This window comes from Anarhichas minor, unplaced genomic scaffold (genome assembly GCF_050575085.1).
Source record: "Anarhichas minor isolate MPS153535 unplaced genomic scaffold, ASM5057508v1 ptg000042l, whole genome shotgun sequence".
Lineage (NCBI taxonomy): Eukaryota > Metazoa > Chordata > Actinopteri > Perciformes > Anarhichadidae > Anarhichas > Anarhichas minor.
In genome coordinates, this window is record NW_027466488.1 from 2,471,912 (window position 1) to 2,493,180 (window position 21,269).

General features: G+C 40.4%; 1 protein-coding gene across 4 annotated transcripts in view; it reads left to right on the top strand.

The window, feature by feature from the left end:
- Positions 1-21,269, top strand: part of nfat5b (nuclear factor of activated T cells 5b) — a 28,948-nt gene that overhangs the window by 2,441 nt on the left and 5,238 nt on the right. For 3 of the 4 annotated variants that reach the window (XM_076110096.1, XM_076110093.1, XM_076110095.1), the window contains 7 exons: positions 12,237-12,362; positions 15,982-16,612; positions 17,613-17,802; positions 18,705-18,895; positions 19,220-19,392; positions 20,471-20,605; positions 20,710-20,762. In XM_076110096.1, the coding sequence (XP_075966211.1) occupies positions 12,305-12,362; positions 15,982-16,612; positions 17,613-17,802; positions 18,705-18,895; positions 19,220-19,392; positions 20,471-20,605; positions 20,710-20,762 (1,431 nt within the window). In that variant the 5' untranslated portion in view covers positions 12,237-12,304. Of the gene's footprint in view, positions 1-12,236; positions 12,363-15,388; positions 15,452-15,981; positions 16,613-17,612; positions 17,803-18,704; positions 18,896-19,219; positions 19,393-20,470; positions 20,606-20,709; positions 20,763-21,269 lie in introns of those variants that run through there. The other variant, XM_076110097.1, reaches the window with a different exon arrangement.

Here is a 21,269-nt window from a genome sequence, read left to right on the forward strand (position 1 = left end):
TAATATTGACTCTGCTTTGTTAAGCAAACTTGGCGGCATGCGCTTAAAATGACTCGATTGCCTTGAAAGCTTGTTGATATCTAATGATGAAAGAAAATATGCCTTAGAGAGAAAACATCAGAAAAATAAGGAAAAGTGTATTCAGAGTTCATAAAGGTGATGTGGCAATAGGTTTAGTGAGTGTCTGTTCTGTAATAAACACACCAACAGATGGACTCTGGACTCAAATCTGTCTTTAAAACAGAAAACAAAGATATATTTTCTCTTACTGTTTTGAATGCCGACATAATTAACTCATGACTCGGTAGTCTTGTGAAGTAGAGATCATTGAAAGTGTCATGAGGTTCAGTGTTTTGTAGTCCGAGCATTCTTTACGGTGTCTTCACGTGTTTAATATCAACCCAGACCTGTTCTGCAACTCACATTATTATGTATTGCTCGGTTACTTGCCAGGTGAGATGAAGGAAGCAACCACATGATCATGCTTGATATTGACATACATTTGCATTACGCACGCTCAACCAACCCAGGATGAGACACTAATATGAGTACCAAACGAATGGGTCGGATACTATCTGTCCGAGACTCCACTCTTGTCGAGATACTGGTAATAGTTCCTGACTTCTTCTTGGGTCCGTGGTATTCACCTTGGGCCTTTGGTTCCAGCCCTCAGGCTCCTGGGTCTTCTAGGAATGCTGCACTTTTCTGGTTTTGTTCGTCACTCTGTCTCCAATGAGTGTAGTGTTGGAACTCTATTGTTCAAACTGGTGCTAAAATGCAAAGCCTAGGCTGAGAAACAGACACGCATGTGTATAATGGCCTAAGAACTTGTTTCTGGTAACCTTTTTAGGACCTCAGGAGCTGTATATCTGGTCTTTGTTACTACATCTGCATGAATCCTTTCAACAACCATTTAAATGTCACACAAACAGGCAACAGTAAATAAATGAGTAATAGATTACCAAAGTATTGACAGCATGACCATTATTATAATAAGAAAAGTGCACTCCTCTAACGCATAATGATGTATTAATGATTTGAAGTATTTTCAGTTGAATCCTACAATAAGTACTGTGAACGAGTGACGGTATATATGTTAAAATAAAAGAGGAATCTTTTTATTCTATTTAATTTTGCTCTTATTAATGAGCTAACCGTAAGCCTGGTTAATGATATACATTTCTCTCATATTCAGTGTTCGCGTTAAGTGCTGATATATTCGTTGTGTATGTGTCTTGACAAAAACAAAAGTAGTGATGCAAATGACTCATTCCTCCTTAACGTCTTTTAAATCTATTTGATTAATAATTAACACTAACCAAACCTCAGTAAACGACTAATCAAGGCCAGGTCAAAATATCACCTCCGCTGGTATTTACTGCACACTTGTTGTGACTGTCAATAGATGAGTAATTCAACCTGTTGAAACTGTAGCGCCTAAATCTCATTATGAAGTGTCAATTTTATGTGATTTTCTTTCTCGTTAGTGACGCAGTCCTAAACAATTCGTTGCATTCTAAGGCTGGTTTCTGCTACAATTAGTACATTTTATGTCATACGAGATTGTCAGCCTCCAATTTGTTGTTCTACAACTTTTACACTTTATAAATATTTTACTTACCACACAAAAGCTTATGTTGGTATTTTTTGCGATCTGTGTGAAAAATAGTGAAATATCAAAAATATATCAGCAAATATCTAAAAAAATATATTGTTGAAAATCCCCAAATTATCAGAAAAAAACAATAGTATCTGACAAACATTTGGAAAATATCGTGGAAAAAATTTATCTGAGTATTTTCACGCAAACATTTCTATCACTTGATACCCTTGATTTACTTTACTCTACTCATACTGCTATTTTGGTGGTAATAGTACTGTATTCTATGTCATCATTTGTGGATGTTTAATGCAAGTTTATACATATGTACTACATAGCACACTTAGGTTTTATGATCTGCAATGAAGTTATCAGCAAACCAACTCATTCTTTATATGCAGACACTTTGTCCTCTTGGTATATTTTAGGTTAGCAGGTCAATAGTGCTCATGAAATGGAAGCAGATATTTGCTTTCCCTGAAGCAGCCAAAACACTTATCGGCTGTTCAGAGGTATCACTCAGCAAATCCACAAAGTGGAAGAAGAAGCTGTATATCTTGCAGACAATACGGTTTCTGTTTTATTTCTGTGTGTCACGCTGGATGGAAGTGTTCCAGCGATTCAACTGTAGGTTCACCGGCATGAGGATTGATTTATGGTTTAGCATAGGATTTCTGTTTGGAAATCTGGAGATGGGTGTCGTCCTCATCGGCCAAAATAGAGCAAGAAAAGAAGCATTTTCAGATTTAGTTGGTTTAGTGTCGAAAGGTCAAGTGCAGGAGGCCACGATGCCCGATGCTTTTACCTCCAATTATGGCGTGGAGGATTTCTCACACGCTTCTGCGAAAAGCACCTGTGAGATCTAACACCCAGCCCTTGTGTTTCTCTCCAGAGCAAGATGATTCTGAAGTAAGACATTCATTATTAAGTGTGGTGAATCTTGGCTGATGGGACGCTTTCCATTGGCAGATGAGAAGCGGTAGTTTAGGTGTCAGGCACTCATAGACTGTACACACTGTGTTATACACTGCCAGGGTATTTCCTGGCTCAAAAAAAGGGAAAGGTGGCACCTCATGTGTGACCTATTGAAGTGTCATTTATTATAATTGTTTATAGCCAAATAGGTGTCTATACTAAATGCCATGCACATGTATGAGGCCTCATCTGCCAACCTGCCAGTAGGAAGCAGCTTAAATAATCTTAGATACAAAAAAATATAGTGATTTGATGTTAAACATGTTTATCTGATAAGATAGCTTCTGTTTACAATATAGTAAAATAACAATTGTTCTTTAGCAGTTTTGTGCTTTCAATGAATACTGACCAAGTGGCAACCTCCGGTGCGGCAAAATGAAGCCGACACAAAATTGGCAAAAACTGCATGGAATGGCCACTTAAGGCTGGACCCAAAAGGTTTGTTGGCACCGAGATGAGGCTGAATGTTGTGGTTGTGTGTTGTTTAGTTGTAAAGTTTGTGTGTTCTTTGTACTGTGACTCTCCCCTCTCTCATCACCACCTTCCTTCTGCAGCAGTTGTCTTGTTAGAAATGTGAATTATGCTGTTAATGGCTGACTGTAATAATTAGCTCATGTATCAACTTACTATGTTGTCTTTTTTTAGCGGCATCCTCCTGAGTTGATTCTGCAGTTCAAATTACAGTTGGCACCGGCACGTAATGCGGTTGAGTAGGGCCTTGATCTATTACCACTGGACTCAGGTCTGCATGTCAACATGTTTAATCTCCCAGTTGATCTGAGTGGACTCGCGATCAGCTCACAGGAGACATTTGTTTTTTGACGCAAAATGAAAAATGCCCTCGAGCCATATGGCTGTTTTGAGACACCGCCACAACTGTCTTTGTTGACTTTTATCAAACCTGTGCCATCACAAGGTCTCCTCATAGAGGCTCACACAGGGAGGTATTTCATGACCTTCATGAATGCTGAATAGCTTTGACATAAAGTAGTCTAACAATCCATCCTTCAGCCTTGTGGTATCTCAATATCCTGTGTTTTCATTTCTCTTTTCTGAGTCATCTGCTGCTTCCTTGGAAGGCTGGCACGGTCAACGATTTCCCTTTGCATCCTGTCTTTGTTGTTATTCTCTCTCTCTCTCTCGCTGTCTTTATTGAAGGGACTCTTGACGGGTTTGGAAAACTTGAGTGAGATGCCTGGTCGGGCCGAGGCCAAGAGAAAGGATGGCAGATTATTGTAGCAGATTAATCCTCAATTGAAGTAGCACTTATCTCTTCTTTGTTAATGTGTCTACTGATTTATTTAGAAAAAGGAAGGTGTCATTGAAGGGGGCGCTAACACAAGGAACAAACTTTAATCTGCACAGAGGTTAAGCTTCGTAGAGCTCATTCATGTGTCCATTTATCTACTTGACTTAGGAACAATGTAATTGATTTTGGTGCAACATTTTGGACTCTGGCCTTGGTTGCATGCAGCCCAGCTTTCCTTATTGTTATTGGTTGAGCACAATGTTTTTATTTTGTTCTACTTTGTTAAAACCTCCTATTGTTCCAATCACAGCATCAAAGACATATTTCACCCTCATTTAGTTTAGAAACTTGATAACTGATAAAAGTTGGTTTTCACATTGAACTCGAATCTCCAACATGGTCACAAGATCGCTAACTGCTGTTTTTTTAAATTTTTTATTAAACCTTTAACGCATTGTGCTTAGCTCCTGACTACATTATGGTCCTTTTAACCCTGTGTCAAGTTGTCCTGCAGCAATGTTATTTAAAATCAAAGGTCACGTTTGCTTCTCACCCCCACATACAGTGGAATCTGCCTCAGGACAAGTCAAGGCAAGTCAAGGTGAACTGGGTCTCTCTTTAATAGCTTTGCGTACATGTATTTGGTCCGTTATGTCCCTGTTTCAATGTAGCTGCCAATGTTACTGTTAAGTCCCTGCTCTTATTGAAGTCAGGCACAGTAACTCAGAAAAGCACAATTGTTGTTTATTTTAATTATCAATCAAATTCTCATTGTATTAATCGGTGTGTCATTGTATTATAGTAACAGCATTAGATTGTGTCAGTAATATTTTCTCTGTCTCCCTCTTGTCCACTCCCTCGTGCATCACAGTTTGGCAAAGAGGAAGATTTCTTTTGAAGAGTTAAATAAGACGTCGTCATAAGTGTTCATTAGTGACTTCTCGGCAAGCCACAACCTGCTTAAACTGAAGACTGAAGACTTATCTCAAGCAAAGATCTAACTCACCTGACTCATTCTGATGCACTCAAATATACGATATAACGCATACATTTTCGTTAACAACCTTGATATCAAAAGGTAATCTTGTTTACAAGTTCACCTGGAGGAAAAACAACAACATTTATATCCCCATTTAAACTAGAAACCTTATAGGCTAGCTGCTCTTAAAATTACGTTTTGTCTGCAACTGTGGTGTTTTGAGGAATAGAAAGTACTTCCAACAGGAGCGGTGTACATTTTTACTTGATCAGACAAAAGACTGTAACAGGAATCTCACCCAAATCTACCTGTGGTGAACCCAAAATGAGTTCTTCTACTTTTTCCTGCAAAACTGTCGAGCGAAGGCCAGAACAACAACTACCTTCAGTTTTGTGGTAGCAGCATTTGCTGTTTCTTGACCACCCTTTTTCCCAGTCTGCTCTGGGTTTTGCCCGAGTAAATTTGTCTGAAGTCATAGGCTCAGTCTGACTCGGGAAGATGAGGTTAAGCGACACATTGTCAGAAATCTGGAAAATGGCAAGTCCCAAAGAAATAAAACGTGCTAAATGAGGACAGAAATACTGTTGGTTTACAAATTGTTGGTGTTTCTAGTCCTTCATTCTCACACTCTACTATTCAATTGAGAATTTCTGAGTGCAACAGAATGCAAACAGACCTAGTCTACACTAAATGTTCACCCAGTGCCAGCTATTTAATCTGTTTATTTCCACTATGTTATCAATAGTCAACAGCTTTCATCAGAAATCAGTCCTTCAGGTTTCCAGATCAAAACCTCTCTGGTGCCACAGAATATTTTAAAAACATGCTCGCTGTGATTGTAGATGCACTGTAATCGCGATCATCTGCTCAAACTTATTGATTGTATTTCTTGCGTTACAATGTGAACAGTCACTTGGCCACAACAGTTCTCTTTTTGTGAATGCCTGACACTGACACATACCCAGCCATGAACCTTTTTTTCCCTTCAGTAATCATAAGCACTTTTCACATAAAGCCCAGCAGTCGGCCTAGACCTAACATGTTGTGACATCTTCCTCCTTTCTCTCTTGCAGAGAGATTGATTAGAAGACTCGTATCACTTTCATGTCTGCACAGTCAATACAAACCCACCTCGTAGCTTAGCACACAGACTGGAAACATTGGGAAACAGCGAAGCCTGGCTTTGTGCAAAGATAACAAAATCAGCATACCACCTCGTCTTAAACTCATTTATTAACACGTCACGTATTGCTTGTTCAGTCCGCACAAAAGCCACTGTAAATGACTGTCGTACCTTCAGACTGAGCCAGGTTAGTGGTTTTGATATTTACTGGTGTCTTGTTTACCCTTGTGGATTGGGCCAAACGTTTAGCATGAAATGGGAATGAAAACAAAAATGCGGTTAGCTTTGCAACTTGGTGATGTCACACTGTCGATGAGTGAGCGCGTGCGTTGTTGCTAAAGGCTCTTCCTGTTGCCTCAGCACGGCTTTTCTGAGAAGCAGACAGAAACACCAGTGTTGGCACACCAAACCTTTTGGTGAACACCTGGATTATACTGTAGGTTGTTGTTAGTAAGTGTGTGTGTGTGTGTGTGTGTGTGTGTGTGCATGTGGTTTTCTCTAAGTCATTTGAGGAACTTCCTGGTACCAGTTGGACATCTGTGAAAGTTTTGCAGAAGTGTAGCACATTCCAGTGTCTGTGTTGTAAGCACACCTTTTTCTTTGGTGTATTTGTCGGGTGCATGTGTGTGTGAGTTTGCGTGTGTGTTGTCTTCTGTGAATACTTTGAATTCCTCTGCTTTTTGAAGTCACGCTTTCATGTTAAACTCGGTGTCTGTTCCATCTTTTTTTGAAACTCGGAGCCGAAAGCAGATGTGTTGTAGAGAGAGATTATACTGAGCCAGAATTGGACTATATCTTTCCCAGTTGTATTAACTTCCAATAACAATAATCAATCCCGTTGCACTGCTGTGAGGATGTTAAATCGACTTGAACCTGACCTGTTTGCTGCTGGTTTGGCCCTCACAGGAGTGCAACTCGTAGCCTGAGCGTAGCCTGTTTTGTAAAGACCGGTTAGTGGTGTTTGTTGAAAGCAAGTCATGTAAGCTGATGTCTGGTTGTCACTTCAGGATTAGCTGACTGTGAGAGCTACATGCCACAAAGTCTGAGCCTGGTGTGACACACAAATTACTGTCACATTTTCAAATGACTCTGTAGAAAGAATAAAACACAGACTTTTAACAAAAATGACCAGAACTCAAAGATTATTGGGATTATGGAATAAATGGCCAAAATAGAAAATGTTTACATTTGTCTTTTTATTTGGAGTCGACCTAATTAAAAGCTGCAGACACATATTCTTCACTGCTACTGCTACTGTATGAGCACATGTGTTTAAGGGCTGCTGATATAAAATATCTATCTCCTAAATTCTTTTTGGCCTAAAACATATATATTTTTCAAATACAATCCTTCACTTTGTTGTTTCTTTACACTGAATTGTAAGCTGGCATGTAGCTTGGACCAGGTCCAATGTCAATTTGCAGTTTGAACATGAATTGGTATGGTGAGCGTTGTTTGATCTGTATGTATACTTTTCCTGTCTTTTGTTCACAGGGATCCAGTCTGATAACTAAATCGTTTTTTAAGATAATATCATAATATACACTTGTGATCTTTCTCAGTTCCTGACTAAAAACGCTGTGGCTGTTAAAAAAATCCGAAATGCTACACGTTATTCAACAGGTACAACTGCAATACAACTGCACACATCCTTTCTACTCAGGTGTTGTAATTCTCGTCTGTTTCTTCATCAGGTGAACATTTTATCAAATATAATCATGGTCTCGTGATCCTTCCTGAATGCAACATGTGGTGATGTCGGCATGATGGCACTTCCAGTTATTAAGGCTGCTATTGCGCATTAGGCTGCAGAGGCTGTAACAAACGTAGGACTTTTATTTCAACATCTTTGAGTCATCATGTGGTATTTATTAGTGACAGGCTCTACAGTCGGTGACCTGGTTTGCTCTTGTAGCTGATATTATGCTGAGAGTTTATGTGGAATAAAGGATGTAGGTCAAATGTGCTAAATAAAGCTGCAGGATAACTGCAGTTTGTGGTATATAGATATGTAGAGCTCTATTTATAACTCAAATCATAGTTATCTGATAAAACCATCAATACTCGCCTCAGATAATCTGATTTAAAATATGACTTTTACAACGCAGCTAACACTGTTTGATAAGGGTTCACAGCTAAATAATGGAACAGCAAATGAATGATCTAGGTATGTGCAGGTCAACATATTACTAATTTATGAGAGCTGGGAGGAAATTGGGGCATTTTGATGTTTTGTTTTTTAACAAAATCAGGCAGCGTTGGAAACATTGCAGGCAGGTCATGCAGTAATGTACATCTCATTACATTACCTGCAGTTGGCCCGTGTCAGTCTGTTTATCACTGCTGTTACAAGTTTTGGCTTTTCTTGCATGCAACCTTTCCCATCTGCCGCCTGTTATTGAAATAGAAGACTAAACACCCGTTGGATGTTTTCACTTGATCGCTCTCAGACGCCTCTGCAACCATTCATGTTCGTCATGCTGTCACTCCACTTTTACAGAATGCATATTTCTTCACCAACTTTTTCCAGCTTGTAAAGCCACTCTCAGTTGCCAGTTTATTAAGTAAAGTACAAGTAACTGTGTTATTGCGAGGTGTACTTAATGTTCAGCTTTTGATGAGGTGTCGATACAAATCTGTGGTAATTTTTGAGGCTGCAGTTTGTGCTGCTGTTGGATTGTATTGGGTTACAACAGATGAGCTCACATTTGTGTCACCTCCTCATGCAGCATTTGCGACCAGGAAAACTTAAATGTAAGTTAGTATTTAAATTTCTAGGCGATATCTACCACATCATATTTGAGAGTTTAAAAGAAATGCATAATGATTTAACAGCCAACATTAACTTTATACACAACGTAAACAAACATTTATTATAATGTTCATTTAAGAATAAGTGACCAGAGAAGGACATTTTTCAGTTGAATAATAACGTTTTTATTAAAATTTGAAAATGTATCAGCCAGGCTCTAATAACGATATTATATAATGATCTATAATACACTAAATAGTTTAGCTTCGCATTAATTAAGCATGAATGTATGCTCACGTTCTAAAGAGTATTTTTTGGGGTATCGGTGTTATCTCTTAGTAATTGATGGTGTAAGTAAGATAAGATAATATGTGCTGGTGACATTTTACAGGGATGATTCCGATTTTTGTTTTTGGTTTTAATGTTGTTCTATCTGTAATATCCTGCCTTGTTATTGCCCAGGTCCTAAGTCTCAGTTTTGATAATGCCGTTTTATTTTCAAATTTTCTCCACACGATCTCACGAGAGACGCAAACGCTCCAAAGACTTGTCCCCTGATTGGTGTTGCTATGGATTCCCTGGCAGCCTTCATGTAGGCTTGGCTGTAAACATTTCAGGGTTGTTGCACATGGTTTGCTGCAGGTGCCAGCCCCGTCACGGTTTCTTTCTTTCTTTGGAATAATATCCAAATGTACTGAGCTTAACCCTTATCACTTTTTGTTCAGTTCCACCGAGTTCAATGAATCAACCTTGGGAATCTCTGTAGCCTAAAGTTTTCAACGCATACGCAGATTGTTCTATTGCTTCATTTCTGCTTGACAGGATTCTACATGACAATACCACTAACCCGTTGAGCAAGTACAGAAAGGGGTCTGGGAGCACAGTAAACAAGACGGGGAGAGGGAGAGAGGTAGGCGGAGTGGAGGAGGGGGACAGAAGGGGAGTTAAATCAGTCACTCAGCCAAAAAAAAAACCTGCCACGCCCCAGGTGCCAGGGCTAGTAAGAGCAAGCAGCAGGAATGTGAGGGAAATGAATGGGAGTGTAAGTCCTGCCATTCACATGGTGAGTGCTTTCTTTTTTCACCTACAGACTGCACTACTTACCATATAAACATATCACAAGGTATGGTGAGGAAGAGCAAAAATGGTTGACTGTTGGGCTGGCTGCAAAAACGTCTAACTTCATGCAGGATTTCTGGTGTGAAATATGTGGTTTGTTTATCCTTGTGTACGAGTGGAAACTACATTTGAGAAATGGTTAATGAGTACAGCCACTTTTCAACTCAGTTGTTCATCAAAATGTATTAATAGCACGAGTAGGCCTAATTAAAACTGAGCACGGTGTCAGTCGGTGTGAATATTTTTGGTCAGGCTTTAATCTGTTATGATGATCACAGACGGACAGAAAATGAAAGGTTTTCCTCAGTGGTCTGCACAACATGACTGCAGTCTTAAGTTAAAGTCAAAACACCACGTGGTGTGTGTGTGTGTGAGTTTATTTGCCAGCTAACGAGGCTGACCTTTTTAGTTTTTAAATCTTCTCCTGTGTGAAAGGGACAGTGTTCTGTCACCTGTAAATAAAGAATAGCACACTGTCTGCTTACCAAGAAACATGTATACCGCAAAATTGGAAAAGAATTCTGTCTTTCAAAAAGTCAAGAGACTGTGGAAACACTTTAAACAGGCCAGCCAGTGATTCGAGACCACTGCTCGGAGAGAAGAGTACATATTTTCTGTCTGTGCGGTTGGCAATCTGTTTACTGGAAGTGCTGCTCACTCAGAGCACATGTTGCTGCATGTGCAGTTAGTCAGTGAGCCCCAAGAAGACTGTTGAGTTAAAGTGTAAATGCAGGGCCAGAGAAAGTGTGTTTGTGGAGGTGGTGGGGGGCGTTTGTGTGCATGTGCACGCATGTGTGTCTGTTATTTTGCTTGGAGAACTTAGCAAATAACCAGCAAAACCACACTAGAGTCCTGTGTGTATGTGTGGTTCAGTGGGAGTTATACGAGTCCAGATTTAAGCTCCCTTTCTGGGAACCAGCATTCCCTGCTCTTCTAAAGCGAGCTGTAGGAGACTGGAGGGCTTTTGGAATGAAGAGGCATGGGCTGGTTTCAGTATGTCCCAGGTTTGTCTATTGTACACAGCGAGTGGTAACAATGGGAGGGTTAAGTATCTGATATACACACCGAACCCTGGGACTCAGCTGCAAGTAATTAAAGCTGGCAGTTGGCAGAGAAGAGAGTCAGGCGACTGTAATGGCCGCTCTAAGTTCATACCATAATATTTGGATGATGAATCAGGCTGCTAGTAAAAGTGTTGTCATGCTGTTGACCCAAGGCTTTCTCCACTCCCCATGTCCTGTTGGAGGAACAGAGAGGAGAGAAAAGGGCTTTGTGCAACCCTGCAGCCTGTTTGTAATGAGATGTGCAGTTTATTCAGTACGCTACAGCTTTTGCTTTTACCTCAGTGGTCTCGTCGTTTTGTGCTTTTTTTTGTGTACTCGGAGACCAGAGTTACCATTTTAGCTTCAAAGAAATGGACAATCTTGTGCAAGGACATCCATAATCTATAAAGATCTAATGCCTTGTGTCTGTCCCTCGCCTCCTTCGTTCGCATCTCAGGTGGGAAAGAACTAAGCAGCGAGATTAGGAGGTGAGGAAAAGAATCGAGGATGTACAAACTTATAATGACAATGACTGACAAACGACAACGTTACAGAGCTGCAATGCTAAATCGGCGGGGCTCTCTTTTAGGAGGTCATTGTCGTTTTTTAAAGGACTGGTTTGTAGGATTTAGTGGCATCTAGTGGTGAGGTTGCAGATTGCAATCAATTGAATACCCCTCCACTCACTCCTCCCTTTCCAAGCGGGAAGAGAACCTGTGGTGGCCTTTAAGTGGGGTAAAAACACAGAAGGCCCCATTTCTGGGCTATTGTAGCAACATGTTGGACTCTGTGAATAGGACCTGTTCCCTATGTATATATGAAGGACTCATTCTAAGCTAACGAAAACACTGTGATTCTCAGTATCGGGTGATTATACACTAATGAAAACATAGTGAGGATAGTTTTTCATTTCTTCCAAAAAATCACCCTAAATGCTACACACTGTTCATTTAACTAGAAAGATGTTTTTACCTACTCTATTGTCGGAGTCTATTGACGAACTAAAATCGCGCACTGGGTTTTTGTTTCCTTAAATGATTGGAACCATCTTGGAGAGAACAGGCAACAGTGTGGCATGATTCTTTCATGTGTAACCTCCGGCAGAGTTTTGCAGTAACAAAGAGATGTAGATTACCTTATTGTTGCCAACCAGGTACACAGGTAGGCCTTTGTTCTTGAAATTGCGTAGGAGTTGTACTGTACTGTAGTGTGCAACACTGTGATTACGACATCAACATGAAATCAAATTAAACAGAGCAATTGTATGAGAAAAGTATACTTCAATAAGGGAGTCCTCTCATTTTCAGGTTTCATGTCCACAACAAGTTTAAATAATGATTCTCATTTGACATACAAAAGTTGACCTGCATATTTTTTTTATTCTCTCTCTGAACAGAATCAGCGTATGACCTTCTTCCCATCGAGCTACAGCTGCCTTCCTCCACTCAGCAGAGCCCAAAAGTCATGAGTCAAAAGAGCGGCGGAGAGGCAGGGCCTCCCCCTTCAGCGGCTCTAGCATCAGGTAGGATCATGCTCCTTTTATCTTTATTTCTCCTCTGTGAGCAGGACTGATTATACTCCACCTCAAAAAACACAAAGCACATGTTAACAGTCGGTACCCTGTAGGCAAACAAACACTTGCATACGACAGGAAAGCATGTCGGACAACCATGCTGCTGCTCTGTGATCCTCAGGTCAGTCAAAACAAACAAGCAAACAAATGCTTTAAAGGAAGTTACATCACTGGAGTTAATCCATCTGTACCTGCATTTAAATTTTTGGTCAAGAGGATTGTGCTCTATTGTGTGTCGTGGTGTCTTGCAGCAACAAAGTGTTGAAATATGGGTCATGTATCGCAGGTTGAGATAGTATTTAGACCTTTTCTGCCTTTTTCCTTTGGGAAATGGACTATAAAATAGTTAAATGGTTGAAACCATACAAAGAACCCAGCAATGATGACAGAGCCCAATGGAGCTTATTATTAATTTATAGAGTTTTGGTCTCACTTTTTGAGAGAATTAGGAAGCTTTGAGTGGCTGTAATCACCTTGTTGACCATTTTGCACTTCCAAGGTGGAGCTATTGTTCACATGAGAAAATCTCATTGGCAGAGAAACTCACAAGTCCAGAAATGAGATATTACAATATATACAATTTCAGCTGTATATCAGTATGCTTGCAGTGTGCTCCGATGGCAACGGGTCATTCACAATGTTTAAAACACTTTGGTTTGGTGCATTTCAGAAGAAACACAGATGTTTTGTTGGATGTTTCACAATAACACAGTATATCATTCAAACAGATCTTTCTGAAAAAGTTGAACGTTTCACTAAAATGAGCAGTTTAAATTTGTCAGGTTTTATTCTGACATTAAACATGGCAAAGGTACAAAACCTGATGAGTGTACACTGCATACAGAACAGAGGACATACAGGTTTGGAGCATATTTAAAGAGTTTTCTCTAGTTCTTAGAAATCAGAGCTTATGCTTGTGTGAGACCTTTACTTCGATCCTTCACATTTTCATTGTGCATTCTCTTGATACGTAGTGTTGTCCAAAAACAAAACATTGACAACAATTAACAAATAATTGGCAAGTAATTAAAGAAAAACATGAAATGTTAAGGGCAGTGGATTAGATCCACCATAAAAAATTAATAACACACTAAAAGAAGTATAGAGAAAAAAGAGCTCCACACCCTTGTCACTGGTTTTACATACATTCATATATGGTGTCCTTTCTCCTGCCGGGGTCTGATGATGTCTGCAAGTCCTTTTCGGAAAATTCCCCAAAAGCCATCAAAAGAGTTTCAGTAAATTCGTGGAATGGCTCCATCGTAGCTACTTGCAGCGCTCTGACCTGGTGCAAAAATGTGCCTGTAAGAGGAGGAAGGTGAAACTGTAGGTTTTATTGAAAACATGCCAATAACATTACCTGGCTTTTATTTTTTGTTTCAAAAAGAAGTTTCTTTAAAGCTGGAGTGCGGGGCTTTTACATATTAATGAACGTCCGTTACATTCAAGCCGTTGCTAAAGGAGTTCACACAAAGCTGATTAAGCCTATTGTCGCCAGAGAGGGCTCTCTGTATTCCGGAGATGTGGTGCCTGTGGTGACTTTCCCTCGCCGGTGCACACATGCCTGCAGGTGAGCATGCATCTCCCCCCGACCACAGGAGTGCTCTCCTCAAGTCTCCCCATGCATTTTTATTTTTATTTGAATCCTTCCTCTGAATGCAGAGTTTCTTTTTTTGTCTGCAGCATCCACTCCAGAAACCTTTCTAGGATGCTTCTTAGGATTTTTCTCCATAGTGTCCGCCATACTCCTATAGCTGCTGCTCCTGGGCCCTCCCACGTTATATTTACTCTCACTGCCAGAGGGGGGAGACAAAAGTTCTGCATTCCAGCTTTAAACTGACTTCATTCTTAATTCCAGTGTTCAGCAGAACAGCAATATCATTTTTTAATTTACAGCACTGTTTAAAATCCTTCTTCTAGTGCATAGAGTATAATAGAGGGAACACACTCATAACCCACCTCTCAACATCTGTAATAGCATTAAACATCTGACAGCATTTGGTCATACATTTGGGTTGCTATTGTATGTTTTTGGCTTGTGATCATAATATACTGTATGTGTTTTGATACTTGCTCAAAATGACACGCGCTCCATACTGTGTATGTGCCTCTTTTTCTTTCTGACTGTGTGTCTTGCAAACTAATGAGTCACCACACGATCCAGAATGTCAACAGCAGTTTATCTCCTTTTTACCAGCTGCAACTTAACCAGACTTTTCCACACTCTTCATCTAGTTCAGAGGTCTTCAACAGGGGGTCCGCGACCCCTAGGGGGTCCGCGGAGGTACTGCAGGGGGTCCGCGAAATCTTTGGTTGATTACACAATTTTTTTAATATATATATATATATATTTATTTTACCTCAAACATGAATCTGTCCATTATTTTAATAGTTCAGTATTGTATGCAAGATAACAGGTATGTTTATGCATGGCAGTGGCACTAATAAGCCATCACTCATTTTCGTTTCCACATTTATTTAGTTTGAATAGCTTGTATGCATGATTATCATGCAATTGACAGACAATGTTGGTATTGGCATTGGTTTCAGCTGACAAGGTATGTTTATGAATGGCAGTGGCACGGCCTCCCTACTCACTGTACCTTGCACATGTTTAAAATAAAAACATGGATATATGAACCTGTGTATTATTTGAATAGCTTAGTATTGAATGCACAATAAAGAGGTATTCATGGTACTAGGCCTAGTTTAATATAAAACACAATTTGCAGGGGTCCCTGCTCCATCTCTTTATCAGTTTGGGGGTCCTTGGCCTGAAAAACGTTGAAGACCCCTGATCTAGTTCATTGTAACTATTTGAATGCTTTTGAAATTACAGTGTATGTTAGCATGCTGGAGCAACATTTTTTTGACAAACAAAATAATCTGTGTTATTATTCTTTCTAAAAAAATCTGAATACATTTTTACTGCTCAGCTCTTATTGCTCATTCGCTGTCTCATTTTTATATTCCAGGAAGTTCCCTCTGAAGCAGGGAGTGTCTGCATATAAAATGGTCTGCAGTTCTCTGCTTCATAGGTCAGAAGCTTGTTTATTTTGTCTCTGTGGCTACGTTCAGTCCCAACGCAATGAACATTTGTAGCAAAAAAAAAAAAGAATTTGAAAGTAAAAGCTCCAATAATTGGCATGCATCATATTGTACATATTAGTGTTTTGAACTTCCCTTTCCCGTTGAACATGAACAAAACGCTAATAATAATGATAAATTAATTCTTTCTTTTTTTTAGTTTATTCACAAGCATTTTTAAGTCTTATTTTATTTTTTCTTAAATAAGGGGGACTGCTCACCTCTCATCTCTTCTTTGGCCCCTTTTTAGGCACACCTATTCTGTACATTTACAAATCCTCAGATATCATCAGCACCACACACGCACACACTTAAGATCCAATGAAAAGGGAGACATTTTAATTGGATGAATAAAAACTAAAAAAAAACTAGCCAAAAGCAAAAAATAAACTATCATAAATAAATTTTGCTGCTTAAATGGGACTGCTAGCCAACACTGGTTGAGAGGCCTTTATTCACTGTCTAATTATTTGCACTGTAGATGCCGTGTCCTCCTCTATGACCACGGAAGGCCCCCGCAGTGCTTTTTCCACCTCTTCCAGCCCCACCATGCATTCCAGTGCATCAGCCAGTGACCAGAACCCAGTCCACGGCGGCATTGTTGACCCCGAGGACGCCAGGAGCAGCCGAGTGGTTCCAGAGGTGGTCGGAGCAGAAGGTGGCAATGGTAACGGCAGCGGTGGCGGTAACTGCAGGAGTAGCGGTGAGCTAGGAGGAACAAGAGGCGTAACATCCCAGGAGGGCCAGCCACATCATCAGATGACCCCATCTAAGCGCCGCACTGTACTGAACATCTCTCCACCTCCACAAGACCTGTTGGATGAGAGCCAGATGTCTTGCCAGAATGAAACATCCCAGGACTCGGAGCAGAGTAACAGCATCTGGATGGAAGACTCTCTCTCCAACTTCAGCATCATTAGCTCTGTCTCTTACAATGACAACACAGAGGTGCCACGAAAGTCCCGCAAACGTACCCCTCGGCAGAGGCCTGGCCCTAAGTCTGCAGGACGCGGGGAAGCCAGCATGGACATGTTTGATGCGGACAGTGCCAAAGGTCCACACTTTGTCCTGTCACAGCTCGGCCCTGACAACAAGACTGGATCCAAAGGAAGGTGTGTGTCTCCTGTAAATGTATTTATTTTGAAATACAACTGAGTTTGACCTGTTGGATCCTAATGTCCAATGTCTAATGTCCAATGGGCGACTTTGTATTTCTCGTTTTAATGTTTGTTAATGCAGTAACTGACATGAAGTAATCTTGGGCCAAAGCTGTTGCACTAGCGACAGAATGCCAATGCAAAGGTTTATATATTCACACTCATCAAACCATTCAGTGAAGCCTGGTGCCCTGTACCGAAGCGTCTGCATTTTGTCTTTTTATTTACTCATTTGCTGATATTTTTCCTGCAATCTGTCACCCAACAGTGACCAAAGAAAACAACGATTCCACTTATTGTAGGAAGTGTTTTACTGAGAAATTAATTTACTTTTTATTCATTTAATATTCTCCCGGTGGTAGTTGCACACTTCCTAAGTAGGTACTTGATTCTTAAATCCATTGTCTGAAGGGTCCTTGTGGATACTCTCATAACGCACTCCTCCTGACTGTCAGAATAGGTATGATTAGGAAATCCCACATTGCACAACAGAAGTAAATTTCCAACAAATGACTCTGGCTCTGAATTTCCCATCACGCGTTGACTGAAGAAGAGCGGTTAGATCAGAGGGGAGAGAGGGGCAGGATACTGAAGTCCAAACAATGGTCAGCCGCAGTGAATCACAGAGCCTCTCTCAAAGACCTAGGATAAGCAGAGCAGATTAAATAAACCGATAACTGTACGCTCTAAGAGCAGGGGATGGAATATGCTTGGTTGATGGAGGGCCTGTTAACTTTGCATTGTTTAGAGCATCATGGGGGATAGATGTAAGGGGGGGCTCTGAACAAATACGGACAGGGTCATAATCCGTTAAAGCAAGTTCCAGACATTCTGTGCCTTTGCCACCACAGTACCATAAGATGCCAGCTAGGTTGTACCAACTAAAATACAATTGCTATAAAATGTTAGAATTAGAAGTAATCTGCTGGTGTCTCTGTCAAACCGGTCTTTGTAGCAGCTCTAATGATCCTCAGACAACGAGCCAGAAAGGAGGAACTCTTTCGACGCAATACCCGCAGAAGAGTGAGGGGAAGGAGGTGAAGATCCTCGTCCAGCCAGAGACTCAGCACCGAGCCCGCTATCTGACTGAAGGCAGCAGAGGGTCAGTGAAGGACCGCACTCAGCAGGGCTTTCCCACTGTAAAGGTAACTGTTAAAACCCTGACACAGCCTCTTTAATGCACGCTGGAGTCAATGTTTTGACTTTTCTGCCATAGTGTGCCCTTGTTTAAGGTTAAGTTAATAATTGGGTTTTTGTTAGAAGCTAGAGTGTTTTAGATTTGCTAGTCCTAGAGCCGTAGGCGCAGTGGGGCAAAAAAAAGTCAAATATGATCGAGGTGGAAGGGTTAAGGTCACAGTGTGTCCAAATGTAGAAAGAGTCTTTTTCTGCAGAGACATAATATGCTCAGTGTGGATGCCTAAATCAAGTTTTATTTTCCTCCAAATGGACAGTTAATACCGATTGCTTTTCAAAGCCAGGTCTGATCCCGTACTTGTTTTGCATCTTCTCTTTTATAGTATTTTGTATTGTATATGTGGAGAGGGATGTTGAGTCAGAAAGGTTGAACTGGATTTGAACAGGTTCTCTTCATCCCCAGCATGAATGAAATACTTCATGTCTGCAGATGACAACCACCTGCATTAATTTTGAGGTATGTGTGGTGAATCTGCAAAAAGAAATTGTGACAATCTGCTCAATATATTTTGAAATTTCCTGCGACTTGTGAGTTAGGAGCAAGACTAGATACGCTGAGTAGCGTTTAATCATTGTGGTCAGTTTGTTGTAGGCCAAAAGGTGATCATAAGTCAGGGCACGGAGTGAGATTTCTACCTGATCATACTCTTTGTACTGTCAGGGCTTGTGAAGAGCATGTGCAACCAGATGCAAATAACGGGCGTAGGAGTTAGAAGTAGAAGTTAACAGCAGAACATAACAAACACAGGTTGGCTTTTAAAAGGCTGAGAATCAGCTGGACAGGTAGGGAAGCATCTATATAAAACACGTTCTATAATGCATATATATCGCTTTTCTTTTGTTTTTACTTCAGCTGGAGGGAGTGAATGAGCCAGTGGTCTTGCAGGTGTTTGTGGGCAACGACGCTGGGCGTGTCAAGCCTCACGGTTTTTATCAAGCTTGCAGGGTGACCGGCCGCAACACCACAGCCTGCAAAGAGGTGGACATTGATGGCACAACTGTCATCGAGGTGTCCCTTGATCCGAGCACCAACATGACACTAGCGTATGTACTTTTTGTTTTTTTTATTGAAATTGGGTTGTTTTTGTGTTAAATATGAATCAATTTTATTTTTATATATTCAACCCCAAACAACGCAAGTGTAGCTTTTATGTGCCCAGTTGTACTTCACAGATAATTCAAACCAATTGCTTAATAAAGAGATTGCGTTATGGATACATATTTCATTGATTCCCTTACTGTTGTGAAATCAGTTATTATGATGACACATCGTAGTATTTAGTGTTGTAAAGAGCTGCTAGTGTACCAAACACTGTACAGTTGTTGTTTAAACTGCTAGTTTTCCTGGCTAACATGGTCTGTCTACAGGGTGGACTGTGTTGGGATCTTGAAGCTCCGTAATGCTGATGTCGAGGCTCGTATTGGTGTGGCAGGGTCTAAGAAGAAGAGCACACGCGCTCGGCTGGTGTTTCGGGTCAACATCCCCCGTCCAGATGGATCAGTGCTCATGCTACAGACTCCCTCATCTCCAATCCTGTGTAGTAAGTCAGTCTCCTTGTGTTTGACTCTGTGGGAATGTCATTATATATGCAGAAATCCTGGTATTTAATTTCACTATAATAAACCAGTTTTACTAGAATTGCAAGAAGCAAAACAGACGGCTGATCTGTAATTTACATAGTTAATAATTACCATTTTAAACTGAGCTATTTTCTCCTCTTTAATATCAGAGATCCTGCTTCTGAAGTTTAATCAAGCCAGTGTGTAAGAGTCCCCTCAGGTTCAAGTGTTATTTGATAATGTGTAAAACATGATGGGTGTGGTTGGTTTGGTAAACAGGAAAGACGCTTTAGGCTATAAGAACATAAGACGCTTTAGGCTATAAGAACATGTCTTTGTAAGTTGATTTGGGAGAGAAAGGGAAGGAAAGGACTAAAACAATAGAGGTGTGTGGACTTCTTTTGTTCACACAGAGTTAGCATGAAATCCAGGGAAATATCTTTCCACAAAACCACCAACAATAGTAATCCCCCTTGGCATCTGTACGTGTGTGCGTGTGGCGTAGAGAAGTGAAAAAGGAAATGTGTGTGTGAGCTTCAGGTTGTTCAACGTTCTTATGGCCATTTTGTAGGCCGATGAGAAATATCCGGTATTTCTATTGTATGAAATAAAGATCACGTCCTTGGTCAGCGTACATGCAGGTCGTGAAAAATCTTTAAAAGTATTAAATTTGATTGCCGACAAAAAGGCCTTAGAAGGAATTAAAATGTCTTAAATCGCATTCAAAAGTCTTAAAATGTTTTCTTGTTAGATTGCAGGCTGTCGGGAGACATATCACAAATATAAACTTCAAGTGGGATTGCTGCGACAGTGGATTGTGCTGCAGGAGACTGTTTAATCCTTTGTTGAGGAGTTTTAGTCCGATTTTTTTTTTTAACCACAAACCGTACACAGTTTAACCATTTAGCATTCGAATCAATTACTTTGAGGCATTATAGACATTATAGAATTTGAGTGAAAATGAGTTGAACCCATCTGCTTCTTTTATGAAACCTGGGCATTTTTTGGTGAAAATCTGTGAAAGTGACACTTGTTAAAACTGTTAATGTCTGTTTTCAGCTCAGCCTGCAGGAGTGCCTGAAATCCTGAAGAAGTCTCTGCACAGTTGTTCAGTGAGAGGTGGAGAAGAGGTCTTTATCATTGGCAAAAACTTTCTTAAAGACACCAAAGTCATATTTCAGGAGAATGTCTCTGGTAAGAAATTATTATTTTTAAGAATATGTTTGTCTGTGGATATTTTGGCTTCATGCATTATAATTGTTCTCCATTAAACATGCTGCATCTTCTGTCTGTTCCAGATGACAACTCGTGGAAGGCGGAGGCTGAAATTGACATGGAGCTGTTTCACCAGGTAAAATTGTGGTATTTTTGTACTGAATGATTAAAGAGATTGTTTGATTTTCTTGAATTGATGTTATACTTATCCATAGTCAGTGTATTACCTACTGTAGATGGCTGTCAGCACGCCCCTAGTTTGGAGAAACAGACAGGAATACCTGCACAGGAGCAAAGCAATGTACAGCTGTGGACGAGGGCAGCTGCAACATGCTGCCTAAAAATAAGGCCCACCCAAAAAGATCAATATCAATTTAAGTGTACGCTACATTTAAGATATTTTCAGCGCTTTATCTTGCTCTATCTTTCCAGCGAGCAACTGAAGCCACTATCCCGATCTCTTCAAAGCCACAAGACTCCTTCGACAAGAAGAGCATTCATTTTACCTCTCAGAACTGTGAAGTTACTGAACTACCGCTGTCTCGGTCGGTTTGTTTGTTTTATCGTGTGATTTTGGTGTTTTCGTTTTAGTTAGTTCAGACTCATCCGAGTCACACAGTAACACAAACAAACTAACCGATTA